Source organism: Myxocyprinus asiaticus, chromosome 14, assembly GCF_019703515.2.
Source record: "Myxocyprinus asiaticus isolate MX2 ecotype Aquarium Trade chromosome 14, UBuf_Myxa_2, whole genome shotgun sequence".
NCBI lineage: Eukaryota > Metazoa > Chordata > Actinopteri > Cypriniformes > Catostomidae > Myxocyprinus > Myxocyprinus asiaticus.
Genome location: NC_059357.1, coordinates 25,187,857 through 25,205,253, shown reverse-complemented (window position 1 = coordinate 25,205,253; position 17,397 = coordinate 25,187,857). Strand labels below are relative to the sequence as shown.

Below are 17,397 nucleotides of genomic sequence, written 5' to 3'. Positions count from 1 at the left end.
ACACATGCTTTTTTTGACAAGTTTTAAAAATGTAATACGATAAACATCACTCATTATCTGCTAAGAAATACGCCGACGCGAGTGAAAACAGCCGTCCATAATGAATCGTGGAACACTTCCACATTCAGGAAAAAGGTGGATTGCCTATCAGTTTGCTCCTCTGTAATGAGGTATGCACAGTATAATGTGATAAAAACCAAGGATATGTAGTGCTTTGTCAAGCCACTACAGCAACATGTTGGAAAAAGGCACATTTTTAAAAGATCTAAGCTCTATGTTGTGATGTAATTAAATTTGTTTGTGTTGCTACTTTTAGTTAGGCCTATTCCCCAAAACTGCATCTGCTGTGCTTTCATTTAGCTTCATGGATAATTATCATCACAGACGTGTAGCCATCCAGCCTCACCTGTGTGAAGATCATATATGCTCCACTCTTTGTTCCAGCATCAAGCCTCAGACGTCTGACAGCTCAAGCTCTCACTCAAATTGGTCAAAATCAAGCATCGCTGCCCTATTGAAGATGAAGGGTTGCAGCCTGGCGCTCATATGCTACAGACAGGGCTCCTATTGATTTTATAGCTCAAGCTGCTGGTAAGCTGCTCTCTCTCTGGCATACTAAATTCCCTGTCCTTCTGGGGTTGGGGGGGGGGGGGGGCTTGATGAACTGCCTGGATTGCTCTCACTCATTCCTCTTGTCAGAAGCCCTTACACACCGTGAGCTAGATTAATGTCTTACCTGTGCCTTGTGTGTAGCGAAATAGAGTCACATAAATGTTTGCCAGGGAACTCTTAAAGATTTTTTACCAGTCTCTGATGATGAATAGCTCTTTTTTCCTGAGAAAGTGTTTTAAATGTTTTTCCAGGTTTGATTGAGTGGAGGATGTATCTCCTGCTCTGTGAAGATAGAGCTTTTAGTGTGAATGTTGGCACATATACCTGTCATTGCTCTAAATGAAGGTAGGCGTGTGCTTAAAAGAACATACTGGCACAGACTGTTTCTTAAAGGACAGCATTATTTTATAGATAGATTGAGTGTGAAAACCTTCATTCTTTAAAGTCAACATGAAATATTGTTTGCAACCCATTTTACTTCCGCAATGTGATGTATTTCCAATTGAAACATACATACACAAAAAAAAAAAAGGTTGCCAGGAACTTAATTTCATTCATCAGGATTTGATTGGATCAAATAGACCCTGTTTCTACCTGGTATTACGATGCGTCTCGGGTGATCCGATCACATGTGGTCAGGTGAGACACATTGCTGTTTACACCTGGTCACTTAAATGCGTCTCCAATGACCACTTGTGTTTGGATTTGGAGGTGAGGGTCTCTGTTTCATGACGACATACATCAGTCACTATGTTATTGTGTTACTGCATGGTAATAAAGCGCAACAAAGTCAGAAAAGGCAATGAAAGCACGAAAAAATGGTGCACTGTTTCTCTCAGATGCGGTTGAAATTTAGTCAAAGTGCAAATGCAACATTTTAAGCAGAATTATCCATTATTTTAGTGGATTAACTGTATTAAAGGAGCTTCAGGTGTTCGTGCTTGTCATCTGTGTTGATATCAGACACACTAAAAAGATCCGTGAAGCTCTTGTGATTGTTTATGTATCCACTTTCTACAATTTCCCAATCGCATGGTTATTTCCATTTAAAGCTGCTCATAACCTGCAAAGTTTAAACTCTTATTTTAGTGCAGCGGTTGATTGACAGGTGATGGGTGGAGCTTCACAATGTCCGGAACGCATACAGGATGGATTACCGTTTACACCTCAAATGCGATCTGGTCACATGCGTTTTTGACCACATTCGTATGTGGTTTTTGTGATCTGATCACAAAACATTTAAACCTCATTTAGACCTCTATTTAGGGCTGACCACATGTGATCGGATCACCCGAAATGCATCTCAATACCAGGTGGAAACGGGCTCATAAAGTAATCTCTATATGATAGGTCGTTGGAGAGAAGGAGCTGAAAAATAAGGAGGCTTGGTGATATCAGCCGAAAAGGAAAGTAATTTCAGAGGTTTTTACAATTTGATGAAAGATTATGAAGACAAACGTATTTTCTTTTGAATAATGCACACCAATGAATCATTCACAATAAAACCAGATATGTATATGAGAAAGTAAATAGGCTCCATGTTTATTTCATGTTGACTTTAATATGCTTCCATTGAACAAATGGTGGATATTTTAAAATCTTGATTTTGAACAAAAACAGTTGTGATTCATCATTCTAAATTTGAGGGTCAGTTCGCACACATTTTAGGAAGAAGTACAGACAAGACGTACATTGTTTGGCATTCTTAAAACTGACTTTATTTTTCTAAATTTTTTAAATATCTCTCTGACTAATATCTTTATTGATGTAAACTACTGTATTTAGAAGGTGTGCTTTTTTCTACAGCATGTATCAAGCTGAAACTGCTGTTTTCATTGAGAGGTCACGTACACAATGTTGCAGGCCTAAGTGGTGAGTGACAGGGCCTAAGACTCTACGGATGTGATTGGCTCAGCAATAACAGTCCTGGTAAAGAGTAGATGATGCAAGGCTGTGATGGAGATGAAGGAGCAAGCGAGCAAAAGAGGGAGACCCAACAACGGGTGCTCGGAGCAGGCAGAAGAGACAGGCACTGGGTGCTCTGAGAGACACTTGAAGGGTAGAACTGTGCCGAATACACACTCCGGTATGAAACATTTAGTTTTAGACCCAGAACAGCACAATTTCACAACAAAGTGGATCCAAACAAAAGGCAACATTTACAGTAATATTCCCAGTGAGGCGACTGATCGATAGCATGACTTCAGTATGCTGAATGAAATAAAACAAGATGAGAGACTGGCTTGCATGAATTTGGAGGCTAATGTACATGCATGTCAGTTCTTGGGGGTTTTGAAATGAAGTGAATTTCTTAAAAACTACATTATTAATAGATGTCCATGAATTTTCATGGTTTTAAGATCTACTTCCATTTCTACCTATAACTGACATAGGGATTAGCAACTGAGACAGATGGAAAGGAGAACATACTGTATATTATATTTATAACATGTGTTTGTATGACTTGTGCTGTGCATACATGAATATGGCCAGGTATACAAATGTTTTGCAATTTAATTATTTTAAGGGCATTTCTGTTGTATTCTCTGTTGGCTTAACTTCTTTAAAGCCCTTGTATGCTTATGTTATTTAAAAACCAAAAGTCCTTGGAGTTTATATTAATCAATATGATATTGTTGATACCGACTAAGCAACTAAATTACTGTATATATTGATATTGTGTATTTACTTTCTGTGTAAGTGCTGATGAAGCATTCATTTAGAATGAACATTACGTATTTTCTACCAAAGATTCCTCTTCAGGTTTTGCATGTTCATTTGTTGTTGTGTTGTCATTGTGTTGGAACTGGGAACCTTAAAATCCCATCCTTTCATTAAAGTTTTGGCTATTCTCAGTATGCAAATGGTCCTACCACTGTTCTGACTCTTTAACAAAGAACATAAGTACTCAGAGCAGTTCCTTTTGTTTTCATTGTGTTCAATCTGACTTTTTATAAACTCTTGATGCCCAGCTTTTAATGATTGTTTGAACACTCAATATTTTCTCCCTACTTCTAAAAATAGTTTAACTATACACAATTAAGAAATCTGCATTTGGCAGCCACCTGCTATTCTGTTGCTAATAACTGAAAACTCTATTGTAATAATGACAAGAATATCCATATTAATAAGCATCTGAATAATAGTTTTAAATTAGGGCTTTAAATAAATCTTATGTCACTGATATTTCATTGTAAATTCCAAGAAATGTCAAATCTTTTTAAATATCAATGAAAAAAATGTAATACCAAAAACTTTGGTGGGCTAAAAGATCATATTTAATAACAAGCATTTCAACCCTGTTATAAAAGTTTATGCAGGGGATTTGAGATGTTTTTTGCAATGGGAATAATGTGACTAAACTTAAAGGGATAGTCCACCCAAAAATGAAAATTCTATCATCATTTACTCACCCTCATGTCATTGCAAACCTGTATGACTTCTGCATGGAACACAAAAGGAGATGTTAGGCAGAATGTTAACATCAGTCACCATTCACTTTTATTGAATAATTTTTCCATACAAGGAAAGTGATTGGTGCCTAAGGTTAACATTTTACCTATCTACTTTTGAGTTCCACATAAGAAAAAAAAGTCATACAGGTTTGGAACAACGATGAAGGTCATTAAATTATGTTGTTTTCGGGTGACCGATCCCTTTAAAAAACCAAAAAAAAAAAAAAACCAAAACAAAAGAAAGAACTGTGTGGATGGCATGCAGAGCCCAAGTGAAATAGCTTGCTGGGCATGGGCATAAAGAACAGTGGTGGGCAGAGGCAGTGGGGCTGATCACCCCATGGTCAAGCATGGCTTGTTAAGCTGGAAACAGTGGCACTAAGTGTGGGCTAAGTGCCCAACCCAGGAGAGAAACCAACAATGTCTACAATCTTGTGAGTGTGAAGAGGCACTCACCAGCTATTGGCTACTGAGCTGTGCATGAGGCGAATAGTGGGACAGCCTTTCGGATCATCTGTCAGAAGCTTTACAATCCTCCCCCTCATAGGGCTTCACAGTTTCATTGGGCTACCTTGCGCATTTCAGGAATTCCAAATGCAGTACTTTAATAACAAAGGATATAGAGGAAAGGACTAGCATTCTACTCCAGTAGCCCTTAGGGGGAGGGATGTGTTTGATTAGAAGGTGAAAAGACAGAAACAGTGACTGAAAAATGAGGATTAAAAGGAAGCACCAATGATCAAACAATTACCATCTATATTTATATATACTGTTATAGAAAGAGGGTTATTGCCCTGCAGGCCTCGAGTGAATTCTTCCTGCTGGGGTCCAGCTCAAGTCTGTGGTTTTAACGTCTTGGTCATGGCACTTCCTCTGTGCTTATACATAGTTACCCCATGAAGACCCTAAATCTGCACCTCTCTCAGACTGGAGTGGTCCTCCTGTTCGCCGCATCTTTGAAGTCCTTCGTGTTGGAGTTGTGAGCCTGTAAAAACTCCCTCTCAGAGTTGAGCAAGGCACCCATTGCAGCCTTGGAAGGATCCCTAGAAAGGGTGTACATGGAGATATCTGCCGCAGCAGGGCCCATGTAGCCGCTCTTGCCCATGGGTGAAGCTTCGCGAGAGGCTGGCTCACTGGAGCGGCAACTGGAGCGTCTGCGAAATCTGTAACGGTAGCTGGGAATGCGGCTGAAGGCTGACTTCTTGATGAGCTCGGTACGGGACTTTGCACGAAGTTTTCGGTGCTTCTCGATGAACATATGCACAGCGAGTACACCCACCATCTCAGCCATTATGAAGGACAGAGCTCCGAAATAGAACGACCAGCCGTATGAGTAGCTTTTCTTCGAGTCGCTCTGGCCAGGATCACCCGAATTGGCAGATATGTACACAATAATTCCAATTATGTTACTCAGACCTGCATAGAAAAAAGCAGAGGGGCGAGAGAGAAAGAGCAGAAATAAGTGAGTGAGAAGAGTTACAGCTCAGCACCCAGCTGTGGCTCATCATTTCGTTTCATTACACAAGAATGCATCACTTATCAGCCATGCAGAACGAAGAAAAAAAGAACAATTGAAACATTTTAATTAGCTTTTTCTCATCTCCATTATATCAAAAGGTAAATATTTACCAGTTTGGCATTGAATATTCAGATCCTAGACAATTCAAAGCACACTGTTGTGTACTGTGTGCACAAAGCAATGATCAGTCATTGGCAGTGCGCTCACCACAATCATGGGGATTGATTCATCAAAATTTAATTGTAACACATGGAGCTCTGAGATTTGTGTGCTCATTAGCGCCTAATGGGGTCTTCTCTAAATATTTGACCAACGTGGAGTTCTGTTTGAGGATCCCCCTCTGTCACCCTTTTCTGGCCCAGAACTAAACTAGTGGGTCAATATACTGGCCTGCTGTTTACACTGCTCTTGCTGGCCCATCTATTTCCTTTGTCAATAATCAGAGTTAATCTGGGAATTCCACATGGATCTGCAGTCTGTGGGGAGGATGATGTCCTAATCTGTGTGTGAAGTAACCTATTCACAATATGCTGTATTCTAAACCACTGTCTGGCCATAGACACCCTCTTTCCGCTAGGAAAGCCCTGGATTGGACACTTGACTGGGTTCAGAAAGACTCAAAATATGGTAAAGATAAAAATTAATTCAATGTGATTAATTCTATAAAAAAGAACTAAATAAAAATGTAACACAATTAATTGTGCCACCAGATCTTATGTAAATTGCATAATTAGGAATTTTCCTACCAATGGAGCAATTCAAACTTTCCTGTTTTTGCGATTCACAGTCAGCATGGGGCAGTCAGCACAACTCCAGCTATACATTCAAAAGCCACACATACCAAGAGTATTCAAAATGTTTTTCAAAGTTTTAAACTGGTTTTAACGTAACAGCATCGTAAAAAAGCGGTGTTATGCAAAAGACACTGAAAACCAGTGAAACGCGATGTAACCACAGTGAGATGCTCCAGAAGTGAATACTGATATATGTGATTAACTGTGATTAATTTGATTAATTATCCGCCATCTCATGTGATTAATTTAATAAAAAAAGCACAAATAAAAGTAAAAACATTATGGCCTTGTAGGGTTGATGCAGTGGGTTAAATTTGTATTACCAGCAGAAACAAAGAAGATTCCCGCACTTAGGATGACATTGTGTCTGCTCCTGTAAAACTCACTGGCTGCCACGCACAGACCTCCCATGAATAGAAGTCCAACACTCATGATGGGGAAGATACTGGATGCTCTCACTGCTCCTAAAGGAGACACAAGCAAATACCCACACATTAGCTTCACTGTAAATAGTAAAGAGGAATTTTTGTATTATGTAACTGTTTTATAAAAGAAATAAGGCACTCGATGCTGTGCTATATTGTGAATATAATGTTTCACTGCATGTCATGCCTAACAACTTTAGCTGTGACAATATTCACAATATAGCATGGCTTCTTATACTTCTATTATTTTGCTTAACTAAGTAATCACAGTGATATAATCTGTTTTTATATAATTCCTTGTTGAACTTAAAGGGGTCATGACATGAGGAATCGATTGTTTTTCTAGATCTTTTGACTTAAAAGAGGTCATTGTACTACAAAAAACATAGTATAAGTTTTAGAACTCAACTTCATCCTCACTGCAAAAGGAGCATTTGTTGAAATCAAGCTGCCAAAATGACTCATTCTCTACTTCCTTCACATTGTGATGTCACTTTGGTAGACATTTGCATATGACCACCTCCACAACAACACATCAACGCCTACTTTACCTTTAATCACTTCCGTAGCCCGCCCAGCAGTGGTGAGCAGTGAGATGGGAAGTAGAGAGCAGGTCAGTCAAGAGCAGAGAGCCAATCATAACAGTGGACGTTTACTATCAAGTCTTAAAGGAGCAACAGCACCATAACCGAGTGTTTCTGATAGAGGGTCAGAATGAGGGTGGAAAATGATCCAGTTCTACAAATATTTGATTGTTTTTGTGCAAATAACTTTACTAATATTATAAGTGAACCTTGAGGAACATTTTAAAATAATAAAAAAAAGGCATGTCAAGACCCCTTTAAAGGGATAGTTTACCCAAAATGGAAAATTCTGTCACCCTCATGTCACTTGAAACATTTATTATTAAATTAAATTATTTTATTGGGGGGGGGGGGGGATTTTTCCCCTTTTTCTCCCAATTTGGAATGCCCAATTCCCAATGCGCTGTAAGTCCTTGTGGTCGCATAGTGATTCGCCTCAGTCCGGGTGGCGGAGGACAAATCCCAGTTGCCTCCGCGTCTGAGACAGTCAACCCGTGCATCTTATCACGTGGCTTGTTGAATGCATTGCCACGGAGACATAGCGCGTGTGGAGGCTTCACGCCATCCACTGCGGCAACCACGCTCAATTCACCATGTGCCCCACCGAGAACAAACCACATTATAGCGACCACGAGGAGGTTACCCCATGTGACTCTACCCTCCCTAGCAACCGGGCCAATTTGGTTGCTTAGGAGACCTGGCTGGAGTCACTCAGCATGCCCTGGGATTCGAACTAGCGAACTCCAGGGGTGGTAGCTAGCATATTTTACCACTGTGCTACCCAGGCCCCCATATATTAAATTTAATATTTCAATTTTCAGCCATCCTCTTTTAGGCCTGTTTTACAGAAAAGAGTAGCCTGGACATTCTGTTGTATAATCCTTTTGTGTTCCACAAAAAACCCATATATTTTGCCAGTAGCATGATGGTGAGTAGATGTTTTCTATTTGTTTGTTTTTGTATTTTCTATTTCCAAATTTTCATTGTGGGCAAACTATGCTTTTAAGGGATATGTGGCAAGGAGGAGGGCGGGGCCGGGCCGTGATGATGCACGCCCGGCCCCTAATCAGGCTAATCAAGCCAATGAGAGGGATAAAGGTGGCCGGAGGCAGCAGTTCGAGAGAGAGAGAGCAACAGGCAGCTGCCCTGTATATGTGTGTGAATGTCTTTTGTCTTTATGGTTTAATTTATCATTAAATGATTATTTATTGTCAAGCCGATTCTCGCCTCCTCCTTTCCCCTTTACCCCGCGTTACAGGATACCACCTAATGACTTTTTTTATGGTACGCATAGGGTGGTTATTATTTATTTGTTTAATTTGTGGTATAAATCTGATTCCTGTCTTATCTGCTGTATCATAGACATCAAGGAAATTAAATAACAATACAAAGGTATTTGGAATAACTGAAGGCTCCATCCCGAGTGAGCCATCTGATGTTGCTCTGTGAAAATTTTTTCTCCTTGAGGCACTGTGTTAGTTAAGTCTTAACAGATTTGAGCACTACAACAGACAGCATCTGTCCAAAATGCCTCAGACTTCCTTTCAATTATTTGCGAATAATTCTGGAGCAGAAAACACGGTTCACATTGGGCTTCTCAGGCTGGCTAATCCCCTTACTCCATTCACTCTTTAACTTTGTCCCAGATCAAGTCTGATCAGCCTCTTCTGAAATAGTATAAAAGCTAAAGGAGGGGCGGGCATATGAGAGTGTCAGGATCAATGTCAATAGCCCAGTTGACTGCCCTTATCAGTATGCTATTGCTATGCATACTGCAGTGCTGAAGCATTTGCCCTTTTGAGCGGTTCTCCTCTAAGAAATAAACTAATGTTTATATTTCATTGCATCTTTTTTCCTAACAAAGAAAGTGAATGGTGACTGAGGTTAACATTCTGCCTTACATTTCCTTTGTATGTTCCACAGAAGAAAGAATGTTATACAGGTTTGGAACAACATGTACAGTTGAAGTCAGAAGTTTACATACACCTTAGCCAAATACATTTAAACTCAGTTTTTCACAATTCCTGACATTTAATCGTAGAAAACATTCCCTGTCTTAGGTCAGTTAGGATCACTACTTTATTTTAACTTGGGTCAAATGTTTTGGGTAGCTTTCCACAAGTTGATGGAATTTTGGTCCATTCCTCCAGACAGAACTGGTGTAACTGAGTCAGGTTTGAATGCCACCTTGCTCGCACATGCTGTTTCAGTTCTGCCCACAAATTTTCTATCGGATTGAGGACAGGGCTTTGTGATGACCACTCCAATACCTTGACTTTGTTGTCCTTAAGCCATTTTGCCACAACTTTGGAGGTATGCTTGGGGTCATTGTCCATTTAGAAGACCCATTTGCAACCGAGCTTTAACTTCTGGCTGATGTCTTGAGATGTTGCTTCAATATATCCACATAATTTTCCTTCCTCATGATTCCATCTATTTTGTGAAGTGCACCAGTCCCTCCTGCAGCAAAGCACCCCCACAATATGATGCTGCCACCCCCATGCTTCACGGTTGGGATGGTGTTCTTCGGCTTGCAAGCCTCACCCTTTTTCCTCCAAACATAACAATGGTCATTATGGCCAAACAGTTCAATTTTTGTTTCATTAGACCAGAGGACATTGATCCAAAAAGTAAGATCTTTGTCCCCATGTGCACTTGCAAACTGTAGTCTGGCTTTTTTATGGCAGTTTTGGAGCAGTGGCTTCTTCCTTGCTGAGCAGCCTTTCAGGTTATGTCGATATAGGACTCATTTTACTGTGGATATAGATACTTGTCTACCTGTTTCCTCCAGCATCTTCACAAGGTCCTTTGCTATTGTTCTGGGAATGATCTGCACTTTTCGCACCAAACTACTTTAATCTTTAGGAGACAGAATGCGTCTCCTTCCTGAGCGGTATGATGGCTGCATGGTCCCATGGTGTTTATACTTGCATACAATTGCTTGTACAGATGAATGTGGTACCTTCAGGCATTTGGAAATTGCTCCCCAGGATGAACCAGGCTTGTGGCGGTCCACACATTTTTTTCTGAGGTCTTGGCTGATTTCTTTTGATTTTCCCATGATGTCAAGCAAAAAGGCACTGAGTTTGAAGGTAGGTCTTAAAATACATCCACAGGTACACCTCCAATTCAGTACACCTCCTATCAAAAGCTAAGTGGCTTATTGTCTAAAGACTTGATATAATTTTCTGGAATTTTCCAAGCTGCTTAAAGGCACAGTTAACTTAGTATATGTAAACTTCAGACCCACTGGAATTGTGATATAGTCAATTAAAAGTGAAACAATCTATCTGTAAACAATTGTTAGAAAAATTACTTGTGTCACGCACAAAGTAGATGTCCTAAAGGACTTGCCAAAACTATAGTTTACTAATATTAAATCTGTGGAGTGGTTAAAAAATTTGTTTTAATGACTTCAACCTAAGTGTATGTAAACTTCTGACAACTGTAAAAATAATGACAGAATGTTCCTTTTAGGGTGAACTATCCCTTTAAAACAATTCTATGCATATAATAATTACGTGTGTTTGTACACCACATGCAACAAACAATCAAAAATCAACTTAAAATCTGTTTACATATAAATCAGTAAACCAACATAACATTTTGAAATGTTTTCTTTGGTTTTGATGCCAAAACTGTTACGTAGTCAGACATGTGCACACTAACAATGCTGACAGAATGCAATAAAGGTATTTACATGCTATAGAAGTTGTGCAGCAGGCAAAAATAGGAGTGTCAATCAGGTTTTTCTTTCTAAATCATTCATGAATTTTACCCAATTAAAAAACAAAATTTAAGGTGTTTACATGATCTTACACATTGTCTGCATATTAAGCATAACTGGTCTATGATGTAAATACATTCATTGGTGGTCAGATGGGGTCAGTTCTTTATAAATACAAAGATGCAATTGCACCTAATTGTTCCTCTACTATACCAGAACAAATGTCACTCTCTTTCTCTCTCCTTCATCCTCTCCTTTCATTTCTCACTCCCCTCAATGGATCAGCAGTCTCCCATGGCACACCTTATTAATATATTGGAGCCCAGGGGAAGACAAAATACTCCTACATCATCCAATTTTTCTGCTATCCTTGAAAAATGGATCAGTGGCCGAGCCGTGCATAATTACAGCTGGAAAAGATATTTATTGAGGAGGATTTTATAATGCATTAGCATGCAAACAAAGGGATGAGATCCTTGTCCTTGAGGGTTCCAGGTGTACTGTCAGGCTGACAGGTAACATCTCTGTAGGACGACCATAGGCATTGCAAGTAGTGTAGACCTTGTGTAGTCTTATTTAAGTTTTTCATCTCAGACCCCTTAAAAGCTGTGATTAATTTAGCTGTCAGCTCCCATAAGAATCCTATTGTGATCTTTCTATACATTTGCTAAAAATAGTGACTGCAACAAAACTCGTAATGACGGAAGTCAGAGTCACTGAAAAGAACAGACTCAAAAGAGTTAGTTAGTTCGGGAACCTCATTATACTGGTCATGCTGTGTACTTTGTGCTGTAGATTTAAAAAAAAAAAAAACACTAGGTAATAAGAGTAATTAATTTTGGAATTGGACTGCACTGGTAACGCTTTATGTTGCACACTGTAGATTGAGAAGGACTGGCTTATTAGTCATTCGTTCAGAAACCACTGGTCAAGCTGTAGATTCAAAAGAACCAACTCATTAGTGTCATTTATTCAGGAATCGGACTACATTGGCTGCGCTGTACATTCAAATTTATTAGATTAATTTGTTTGGGAATGGGTTTGCACTGGCAGCGTTGTGCATTTAAAAGAACCGTGTCATAAGAGTCATTCATTCGGGAATCAGACTACACTGGTAGCACTGTATGTTGCGCTTTGTTGATACAAAAGAACCAGGTCATCCGTTCACTGGTTGAGCTGTGTGTTTCAGTAAGTTCAGTTGCGGGGCAGTGCTTGCTACTGATTAGCGCAGCAGGGAACACTGTCAGAGTATTGTAGTACAGTGTTCCATCCACATCGATGAAAGAAGTGCACGTTTAAGAACTATTAATGGAACCGAAAGTGATGGAAATCAGTGATGGAATTGCAGCCCTGGGTAAGACCTTTGTGGGGTGGCTGGATTCTGAAAAATTTACTCTTTCCCTTGCTCGGCTTTGCATTTGTAAACTGGCTTGTTGGATCTCTCTGGTTAATGAGTTGAGGTTAGCAGCCTTGCATGGCCAATCCCCTGAAGTCTGTGTGTGGTGGGCATTTTGTACACAACGATGCACAGGGCAGAATGAGAAATGGCAGTCTGATCTAGCATTCTGTGCATGTTAGTGCAGAGGAATGTGGCCCTCTGCTTCAAATGAATAATATAAAATATAGAACAATGCTCATAAAGAGAGACATAAACCTCAAGGGCAAACAAAGTGTGCTAGGAGAGAGACAGACACAGATAGAGTGAATGTGTCAAACTGGACTATTGTATTTTCTCATGTTTGATAATTTCCAGCAATAATAATAATAATATAGTATTAATTTATTCTTTATTTAATGCTAATTTCATGTTATTTATTGTAAGTTTCTATTGCTATTTTTTCATTTATGATTAATTTGTTTTGTATGGATATATGACTTTGAAGTAATAATGTATTGTTAACCTTTTTTAAGGGTAAGATTAAAATTCTGTCCTCATTTTTCACCCTCATATAACTTTCTTTTGTGATAGAGAGAAAAGGAGAGGTAGAAAGAGAGCAGTGTCTTGTCTGGGAAGGTACACAGGTAATTCGATTTTCCTGCATTTTCCTTCATAATCACAGCTTCACTCTTCCTACATCTGCACACAAAATGTTTATTTGCAGTGCATATGAATGTATTTCACTGCAATCCGTATTTAACTGACAAGCCAATGGCAATATAAACAGTCTTATAGAGTGGTGAATGAAGCTCCAATGCAGAGCTGTAAACCATGCCTCTGGGCTTCTGTTTCTCTGTCTCTCTCTCTTTTATGTCTTGCATGTCTTGGTAGGATGTTTGTATTTGTTGCTTCTTGAATGCACAAACAAACAGTCAGCATGCCGACACAGAACATATTAGACTCGTTTTCTCTGGAGCTTCATTCTAAGATGGCTGTTTTAAATAGTTACTGGCAGAAACGCTTGCTTGCTGTGGTTTGTTACATGCAGTAAGATCCAGGGACTGAAAACGTTCCAAGGAACGAAAACCAATATGAACAACATTTTTTGCAGAAAATCTATTTAATTTCTAAAGTCCATTTCAAAAGTGAAAACGTAATTTTTAAATGTTGGTAACCGGTTAATAACCGGTTAATTTTGTTCCGATAATTTTTTTCATTAAACCAAAGTCTAAATGGTTGATTGCAGTACATTTTCACACTTCCTGTTGGACAAAAAATGAGGCTTCTCTCTTTTTAGTTAAACATAAGCATGTGTTTTGATTCTGCACCACACATTTCTTTGCCTTAAAGGAATATTCCGGAATCAATGCAAATTAAGTTCAAACAACAGCAGTTGTGGCATACTGTTGATTACCACAAAAAAAAAAAAAAAAAAAAAAAAAAATTCTTTCAACTCGTCCCTCCTTTTCTTTAAAAAAAAAAAAAAAAAGCAACAATGGAGGTTACAGTCAGGCAGTTACAATAAAAGTGAATGGGGCCAATTTTTGGAGGGTTTAAAGGCAGAAATGTGAAGTTTATAATTTTATATACATTAATTCTTCTGTTAAAACTTGTGTATTTGATCATTTGTACAGTCATTTTAGGGCATTAGGGTTTGTTGACATTACATCGTCATGGCAATGAAGTTGTAAAATTCGATATAACTTTACACAGAAAAGGTTAGTAATCTATTTTATCACTCTAAAATCAGGTTAACATGCATATTGTTTATGTCTTGTGGCTATACTTTTGAAACTCACAACCAGAGTTTTGCTTTTTTTTTTTTTTAAAAGAAAAGGAGGGACAAGCAAAAAAAAAAAAAAAAAACATTATTTTTTCGGGTTTCAGTATTATGCCACAAATGCTGTCGATTGAGCTTAACTTTTATTGAACCTGAAATAATCCTTTATTGAATATAAAAAATATAAAAAGTACATTTCTCAGTTGTTTTCAAGTCTTCACTGAATTATTGTTAGATATAATGCATTAATACAGATTTGATGCTGCTGGGTTCTGACCGAGAAGCAGATCGTCATGTTTACTTTCGTAACCTGGAACCTGGGCAGGCGCCTGGCGAACTGAATCACGTAGCCGAGTCGGACGGCCCGGGTCAGCCATCGCGACAGGTTGGAAAGCACGAGCCACGTGCCCAAACTCTGGGCGAGGGGGACCAAGGGGACGATCACGTCGAACGTACCGGCAGGTGGGGCCTAGCGGCGGGGCGGAGCCTGAGGTGCCACGTCGAGGGGACTCGAGCCCCGTGGCCGTGCTGAGTCCAGGGACATCGAAGCACTTATCTGGCTCCTGCCGCCCACCATAAGATTGGCCAAGGAGGGGGGAGGAGGCATCTTGTCCCCGCAGTCCATCGGCAACAATCCCGTGTGGGTGTGTTTGTGCCACAGCTGGGCGCTGAAGCGACATACCTGCCAAAATGGGACAGTGGACGGTGGTCGTGACGACGGCCGTGCATACCGGACATGTGACCCAGGAGACGAGGAAACCATTCTTTTGTCAAGCTTTTGGGTGCCACAGCCTCCTGGGCATGCAGCGACAAAAGATTCTACTCCCGGCCCTCCACTGGGGGATGGAGTGGTCTGTCCACCAGCTCCAGAGAAGCGGGTCTCCTCGCCCCTGGGTTGCCCGTCTCGGGGGTGCTTTGAAGCCTTCCTCGGGTTCTTAGTTGCCGGCCGCGAGATGGGTGGCGTCTGCTTCCTGCGGAGGGCTCCACGCCGGAGCCGGGCCATGGGGGCGGGCTGCAGCGGAGCCAGTGTTGTTGTTGCAGGAGGACGCCCTTGGTGACAAGCAGACAGGGTGCGGGGTCTTAAGCCACGCCGGGGCAGGATATGTTGTAAGGCCTCCGTCTGCTTCTTCACCGCTGAGAACTGCTGGGCAAAGTCCTCGACGGTGTCGCCAAACAGGCCAATCTGGGAAATGGGGGCATCAAGGAACCGTGCCTTGTCCGCCTCTCCCATCTCGACCAAGTTGAGCCAAAGGTGCGCTCCTGGACCACCAGGGTGGACATCGCCTGCCCAAGAGACTGCGCCGTGACCTTCGTCGCCCAGAGAGCAAGGTCGGTCGCTGAGCGCAGTTCCTGCATCAATCCCGGTTCAGAACTACCCTCGTGCAGTTCTTTTAGTGCCTTGGCTTGGTGTACTTGCAGGAGAGCCATGGCATGCAGGGCGGAGGCGGCTTGTCCAGCGGCACCACAGGCCATAGTCGTCAGTGACCTACAGGTCCTGGATGGACACAAGTGCACCACGAGCGTCTTATACACCTGGGGGATCACCGAATACCCCATGGCCACTCCACCATTGAGGGTAGTGAGAGTGGGAGAGCTGAAAGACCGGGACCGGGCAGTAAAAGGTGCCTCCTACGATCTTGTCAGCTCCTCATGCACTTCCGGAAAGAAAGGGACCGGGGCGGGGCGTGGCTGTGGGCGGCGCCCTGAGCCTAGGAACCAATTGTTGAGCTGCGAGGGTTCAGGGGAGAGTGGAGGGTTCCACTCTAGCCCAACACTCACGGCCGCCTGGGAAAGCATGTCCATCATTTCCGCGTCAACCTGAGACTGGGTGACCATTCCCGAAGGAGGAAGCCCAGTCGAAGCCTCTGCGTCAGACTGGATGAGCCCGCTCTCCGATGCTGCGCTCGATAGCTCATCGTCTTCCCGAGCTCCGAACGAGAGGTCGAACTCGCCCTGAGACGAGCCAGCGGTCTCATCCAAGAGCCCGACAGGGGCAAGCGAGCGGGCTGGGGAATGGGAGGTCCGTGGGGGGATACCCGGCAGAGGTGGTCCCATTGATGTCCCCAAATCGCCCCCAGTGCTAACTGACGCGGCCTCAAACCCGTAGGTAGAAGGACCGGTGCGGGGCGCCACTGGGGTGGCTTGCTTTCTTATGAAAGCAAGCCGTGACCGCAACATTGCCATGGTCATGTTCTCGCAATGAGGACATGACTCATTCACGTACGATGTCTCCGCATGGGCAGCGCCCAGACATGTAAGACAGCGATCATGGCCATCAGAAGCGGAGAGATATCGACCTAAACCAGGAATAACACACAAAGAGAAAGGCATCTTTAAAAAGATGTTCCGTGTGTGCCACTCTTTTATGAATGAAAATATACTCTTTTAGAATATACTCTCTTATTTTCGCTCTGCCGAAGTGCCCAGGGGCGTTCTCTGCACTCCACAGGTGCAGAGGGGGAGAAGCCGCTGAAATGTGCCATAAATCCAGCAGTTTTGAGGTGCGTCTTTGGAGGGAATTGAATTCAGTGCACTGAATACAACCGCTCGGCTCCGAAGAGAAAATCTGAAGAGTGGTTGCATACCAGCTCCTTTTATACCCGTATGTCCGGGGGAGTGGCATGCAAATTCCACTCGCCAATTCCCATTGGCCTTTTTTCAAAAAAGCAGAGGTGTTTGGGGCTCCCAAGAGTGACCCCTAGTGTCACTACATCGACACAACGTCGAGTGAGTGACAGACAGGGAACTGTAGTTAAAACAATTAATTAAAATAATAAATGTAATAATTATTAAATAATTATTACCTGTTTAAAATAAAATCATTCGGCCCACATAAGATGACTTTTAGTTCAAACATGCTCAAGCAGTGTGTGCATGCATGCAGGAGAGAGAGAGATTTTGGCTATTAATTGATTTTACAAGGCCAGATGTATTTCTGAAATATTTTAAATATTTTTGGGGATATATTTAATATTAAGAATACATTTATTGAAAATATGTTGTTTTATGTAGGGTACTGAATACTTAGCTTGTTATGATTTCTATGCTGATAATTCCCCCAAATGCATGAAAAAAGAAAAAGAAAAAAGGATTGCTTATTATTACTTATTTTGGTTGAGGCAA

General features: G+C 41.3%; 1 protein-coding gene across 3 annotated transcripts in view; it reads right to left on the bottom strand.

The window, feature by feature from the left end:
• Window positions 1-2,304: 2,304 nt before the first annotated feature.
• LOC127451231 (voltage-dependent calcium channel gamma-3 subunit-like) overlaps window positions 2,305-17,397 on the bottom strand; it is a 78,471-nt gene continuing 63,378 nt past the window's right edge. For 2 of the 3 annotated variants that reach the window (XM_051715751.1, XM_051715752.1), the window contains 2 exons: window positions 6,704-6,844; window positions 2,305-5,483 (listed from right to left, as the gene is read on the bottom strand). In XM_051715751.1, the coding sequence (XP_051571711.1) occupies window positions 4,990-5,483; window positions 6,704-6,844 (635 nt within the window). In that variant the 3' untranslated portion in view covers window positions 2,305-4,989. The remainder of the gene's footprint in view (window positions 5,484-6,703; window positions 6,845-17,397) is intronic. The other variant, XM_051715753.1, reaches the window with a different exon arrangement.